This window comes from Vespula vulgaris, chromosome 20 (assembly GCF_905475345.1).
Source record: "Vespula vulgaris chromosome 20, iyVesVulg1.1, whole genome shotgun sequence".
Taxonomy (NCBI): domain Eukaryota; kingdom Metazoa; phylum Arthropoda; class Insecta; order Hymenoptera; family Vespidae; genus Vespula; species Vespula vulgaris.
Genome location: NC_066605.1, coordinates 367420 through 373458, shown reverse-complemented (window position 1 = coordinate 373458; position 6039 = coordinate 367420). Strand labels below are relative to the sequence as shown.

Here is a 6039-nt window from a genome sequence, read left to right as displayed (position 1 = left end):
CCTTCTAGCAACTTCCAAAGTGCACCCTGGACTTTGCAACAAGTTTTTATTCTTTCTTACAATGCTCTCTTACAAGAAACATTATTGTTACGCAAGTTTTTCTTGCGAAACGTCCTTAATTCGATTAATAATTCATACGAAATAGCATAACAATTTATATCCATGCTATATTATTCTCATATATATATGTGTGTGTGTGTGTGTGTGTGTATCGCAAATGTATTCTAATCGTTAAAAAGATTAGACTTGGAAATAAAATTGCTGGAAACTACCAAATACTCTTTATCGGATTACTCAAAAAATTTTGCGTATTTTTTCGTTAATACTCGAACGTGTAATAATTTAGCGAAGTGCATTCGGATGCAAAAGCTGATCGTTCGAACGGAAACACGTTCACCCGTATTTCGGGTTCTGCGAGGCAATAAATAACGGTCTGGCACAAGGGCTGTTATAAATAATTAAAATTTCAGATGCAAAACACGAAGATAGGTATTTAATTTCGCAACACGTCGCGCAGCGTTACGCTAATCAATTTTAATTACTTCTATTTTTCTTTTTCCCTTGATTTCATTTCATACGCTTAATGATCGAATTGCTAACGATTTTTCTTGACGTCTAAACGTTTACATATACCACTGCCAAACGAGTGAAAGAAAAAAGATGACGATGCTTCAATTCAATCTTTTTCCCATCACTTTGAATGTCTTAAATTTAATGTTAGGAAATATTTCCTTTCCTTCCTCGTCTAATATCTGATCGTAATCTCTACTTAAAAGAACTTCGAATCCGCAACGAGCAGCTGATTTTTGAGAAATCGCGGAACTAAATGGCGTCGCCGTCACAGAAATCTTATACTCGCGACCAATATTTTCCCTAAATAGTAAAAAAATGATTATTATTAATTTCTCAACATTAATTCGCCGATATAAAAAAATGTAAACGTTTTCTCACCTTACATGTAAAATGTGCGCACCAAGATTATGCCCGCGATAAGAAGGTTCAACGCTTAGACCAAAAGCAAACATGTATCTGTCCGTGTTGAAATGCTCGTAAATTTTTGCTTCTTTGCACAATTTTAATACAGGTTCGACTAATCTCTTAGCTGTGGATGATTGCATCTAGGAAAAAAATAATTGCATTTGAAATTTTTTTCGACGAGCTTTTTCTCACAAGTACAATGTATAATTACAAGGTACATGTCAAAGTACAATGTGTTATTTAGGTACCTTATAGTTATCGAGGCTTCTATCGTCGTCTTTAATTTCAAAGCCTATTATATTTGCCCCCGCTATTTCGGGTTTACCTCCTTTTGGATCATCGACGAAAGCACCAACCGACAAGCCTTGCTTTAAAATAATTTTCCATATATTTATGAGATCTTTCACGGCCATTGGATCATCTTTTAAATCTGTAAACGATCGTTCGCTCGTTCATTACGATAGAAAGATAGATATCGTATCGAGAAATTTTTTTTAATTATTATCTCGCTCTGATATCACGTCGAGATATTTTTCCAACATAATCGTACAAATCCGTGATAAGCTTGTGATAGATTAGAATATAATAGTAAGTAGGAATAAGAAAAATGGAATAATTGACGATAAAAAGGAGATAAGCCTCGCAAAGACTATAAAGAAATAAATTATATGAATAATTACGCTACTCACTGAGACTGACACAACAAGGCTCGTCTATAACGAAATAGGCGGCCATATGATCAAGAATATCTTGGTATCTATCCTCTGGTATTTCTTGTAAAACGATCTTCACGGGTTTCGATTCACCGCCAATGGTCTTAAATCCATCTACCGTCTTCCAGATTTTAATCGGTCCAGGTGTTCGTATCGAAGGCAAAATTATCTCCTCGCTCTTGCTCTCATCGATAACACGACTCATCCTTCCCTTTGTTCACAAAATTATGCGTGGAGAGAAAAATTCAATGTGTCATGTTCGCGCGACTGACTATAAATGTGCTCTACTTGATTACACAACTGTCTTTATAAACGACGGACCCTCGTGCAAGCGATAAATTATAGGAAATTGTATACTCAGCCTATTTTATCTCTTCATACTCAAAGACGATTACGTATCACTTTTCTTAGACTTTAACTTTTTAGACTTTTGATTTTACAAACTATTGACATTATTATTAATTTTTTTTTTCTTACAACGATAAATTGTTAATTAACGAATAATTAAATCGTAATAATTTGTCTTTGGTTTTGCGCTCTCAAATATTCGTTTTTAAACACAAATTTTATTTATAGATTACTAAATTATACTTACTTGTTAGCTCAAGATTTCGTTCGAAAATTCGTCTTAATTGATTTTACTCGGAAAATTTTTCTTCATTCGTTAGTTCGCGCGTCACCACGAATACGGTAGTAAGAACATCCACGGAAGAATCGGATATTTTAAACAAGTTTATAGTTTATGTAAGCGATAAGAACGAACGATAATAAGAGGTTCGTGTACACCAAATTACTTGTAATTATTTAAGTAGCTAATTGTCTATTATTTTTCAACTAAATATATATCTATCTCGATGAGAACATGAGTGTACGTTCTGATCAACTTTGACCTTGCTTATTTAAAAAGATTGTTTGGTAATAATACTTAAACATCGTTAGAATGAATCTTACATAACGTTATCGCTAGCGATTAGAAATATTTTATAAACGATTGTCAAAGATCATTACTACGCGTATACGAACTGCCACACACGTTAAGAGATAGATGACCAACAATTTTCATTTATATATTTCATTTTGCAACACGTTTTCGTATTGCAAATCGGTCAATTATTTTTATTTTTGTCTATCTTAGACAAACTTTTTTATACAAGATATACAATACATCAAAGGCTTTGAATTTCACAGGAATTGAATTAAACAGGCGTTACTCTACGTTGCTGTAAAATCGGTATTGAAATCGTAATTATCGGATGTCGACAGATTAAATCCTCCCAATTTATCGGCTAAGGTTGCAGCTGCTTTCTCTAAAATTATATGATTGATATTCATTGAATAAATCTACAAAGATTTTATAGGTACATCGTCTTATTTGTAACGTCCGTACCTCTCCGAGCTTTATCTTTCTTCTCTTTTTTATATTGAAGCTTCTGTAGTTTATTTAATTTTTGATTACCCTCCAATTCGGATAGTGGATCCGTTTTTTTCTTTTGTTCGGTAGTAGTTGCTTTAGGTTTAGTTTCGAGCTTTTTCTTTAACTTCTTTTGTAACTTGAATTCCTAGATGACAGAAGGAATATACTTTCATATATCGGAACGTCGGATGACACAAGCGTCTACTTACCGCATCCTTTTGAATTTCTACTTCCATAACCGATGTAACAGGTCCTGTACTGTCAAATAATACAGGCTCCTTTATATCGTCTCTATTCGCCGCTTCTACATTGTCCAACATCATTCTTTCTTCTGCAGCAAAACTTTCGATGTCGAATTCTTTGGCCATTTGACCGACGATCTCTGCAGACAAGTGGCATATCGGCTGTTCAGGTGGTACCGTATAATATCTAAAATATAATTTCGGAAATACAATGGGAAATTTAAGAGATATGTAGGTTTGGGGGACATACCTAATCTTTCCTGAATTCCAATCTTCTAAAACGCAACGTGCAGCGGCCAATTGATTTGGAACACCACCTTTCTTAAATTTCCCCATTCTTTTAGCTTTCAAAGCAAAAAATTCCTCGGGCGTAGAGAATTCAGGGATATCGTATAATTCCATAATTTGCTGTTTGGAAATTCTTCGCAAGATTGCAGTAGCTGGTGTGTAAGGATCCTTAAGGGCTTGAACTTTTACTGCATTTTTAAGAGCTATGGATGAATCATCTTCGTTGGACGATTGACGACCAGCAAAAACTATACCAGGAGAATCTAATAATTTTATTTTCGAGTCCAACTGTACCGCTTGCATTGCTTTTGTAACTCCTAAAAGCGTACGAAGATAGTAGTCGTTATGTGGATGAAAACAATTGGTAGATTGTATGGGCAAGGGAACATACCTGGTATACTTCCAACATTGCATGCTCTACTTCGTTTTAGAGAATTAATGACACTTGATTTTCCTACATTCGGAAGTCCAACAACTCCTACTCGGATGCTCGTCTTCACGTTACCACTATTTCTACAATAATTTGCTAGTAAGGATAATAATAACTCAGCTCCGAAGCATGTTCCACCTTGAATCATGTTCTCCGTTTTCTTTCCCAATTTTCTTCTGCCTAATCTTTTGGCTTGATCTTGAGTAGAAGCTTTGAATGCGACCGCTGGTAAACTCCCACGCAAATACTTCAACCATAGATCTAAATTTTCTCTCGGTACAAGATCCGCTTTGTTCAACACTATAACTAATCTCTTATTGCCCTTGGCCGCTTGTACCGCTTCTTCTACCTAAATTAAGATAATCGATTTGACCAGTCGTCGTCGTTTAACAACGATCGCGTTTATTGCAATATTTGCTTATTTACCTGTTTGCATCTAGTACCTAACGGATCTCGTGCGTCGACAACTTCCAAGATAACGTCGGCGGCATCTAAAACTTTCTTGAATTCTTTGTAATAAGCCTTCAACGAATTTTCTTCTCTGGTAACAGCATTTTTAATTTCTTGACTTTTATCATCCGTATCCATAGCTTCGTGTTCGTCGTCTTTCTTTCTTGCCTCTTGTACCAATCCTGATAGACCATTCTTTGCGAGATCTTCGCGTTTCTTTTGTCGTGCTGCTTCGCGCTGTTTTCTCTTCTCTTCCTCGTTTTGCTTTTTCATCGCTTCTACTTCTTTGAGTATGTCTTCTTTGAATGGACACTGATTCGGGACTTCGATCACCTTAGATCTTCCTATTTCGAAGAAAAATATTCTATAAATAGATTTCACGATTTATAACTTAATTTCGTGATACCAAGTTCGCAAAATACCTTTTAGTTTCTTTTTAGCTTCTTTCCTCATCTTTCGATTATGCTCTCTGACTTTCTTTTCTATTTTGTATCTCTTTCTTGCCGGTATACGTTTGCTCGGTTTCTCTATTGAAAAAAATTTACGTCAAACGAGATAAGACAACGTACAAAAAACAAACGAAGACATTCCAAATATTTTCTCCAATTGGAATAAAAAGAACTTAACCCTACGACTTCTTTATCGATTTCTGTACAATTGCGATAATTGTGGAACTTACTCAGACAAAACTTTGCCATCTTTCTCTTTTATTCGCGAACGCTTTTTTAACGCGACGTTTATATTATCTCCAATTTTTCCCTCTGTTCGTTCGTTGAAACACGGATCGCTGTAGAAGCACTCACGTGCGTGCATCGACGTCAAAACAAATTAGGTTAGGAATTAACACGTTGAGCAACATAGCCACGCAAAAAATTCCTTGGCGCTGACACTTTTCGCGTTGCGATATTAGTTACTTTTAATCATCGAAAACATAACTTTTTTTCGTATCTGTATCTTGGTCCGCTTTTTTACAAAATGTAATAAAAAAATGTAAATCGATGATCGTAACGTTTGTCCGTAAATTTAAGCCGTTTAAGCAAATAATTATCGGGAATCATCGTGGATCGTTGTTGCGATCGAAGGAGGAGGAAGAAGGTGCGCTTGAGAATATTATTTCTTTTTAGTTATTTCGTTCTAGTTTCGCGTTGTATGAAAAATTCATTAACTATACTTTCATCGTCTTGATTCGTCCAAGAGCAGAATGAACAATTGAAACGGTGAAAGGCATTGTTATACGCATATGAGAATTCTCACACTTTCATTGGAATTTATAAAAAGCGTTAAAAAATTCCCCGCTAAACGCACATACACGCACATGTATGTATACACAAGCACGCATGTACGAAGCCGACGTTGGGAGAGAAGAGAACAGCAAATTCTCACAAATTGTTTTCCCGTGCGAAGCACACCGTACTTTCGTTTTTCTGATCAAATTTCTCTATAATACTGACAACCCGAACCTCGTTCGATATTTTACTGAAGACGGATAGGGAAGTCATGGGATCAATTTCTTTGATTTATTTA

At 35.5% G+C, this 6039-nt stretch overlaps 2 protein-coding genes across 2 annotated transcripts; both read right to left on the bottom strand.

Moving 5' to 3' along the window:
- Positions 1 to 29: 29 nt before the first annotated feature.
- LOC127070978 (uncharacterized) lies at positions 30 to 1982 on the bottom strand. Its single transcript, XM_051009654.1, has 4 exons — positions 1668 to 1982; positions 1227 to 1408; positions 952 to 1118; positions 30 to 873 (listed from the first exon to the last, which is right to left on the bottom strand). Exons 1-4 carry the CDS (start codon positions 1894 to 1896, stop codon positions 672 to 674), a joined length of 780 nt encoding a protein of 259 aa, XP_050865611.1. The 5' UTR covers positions 1897 to 1982; the 3' UTR covers positions 30 to 671.
- Positions 1983 to 2747: 765 nt separating this feature from the next.
- Positions 2748 to 5362, bottom strand: LOC127070967 (guanine nucleotide-binding protein-like 3 homolog). The gene is made up of 8 exons (XM_051009607.1): positions 5195 to 5362; positions 4938 to 5042; positions 4492 to 4859; positions 4027 to 4414; positions 3598 to 3952; positions 3315 to 3534; positions 3079 to 3250; positions 2748 to 2998 (listed from the first exon to the last, which is right to left on the bottom strand). The coding sequence occupies exons 1-8, from the start codon at positions 5211 to 5213 to the stop codon at positions 2904 to 2906; spliced, it is 1722 nt and encodes a 573-aa protein (XP_050865564.1). The 5' UTR covers positions 5214 to 5362; the 3' UTR covers positions 2748 to 2903.
- Between the last annotated feature and the right edge of the window lie 677 nt (positions 5363 to 6039).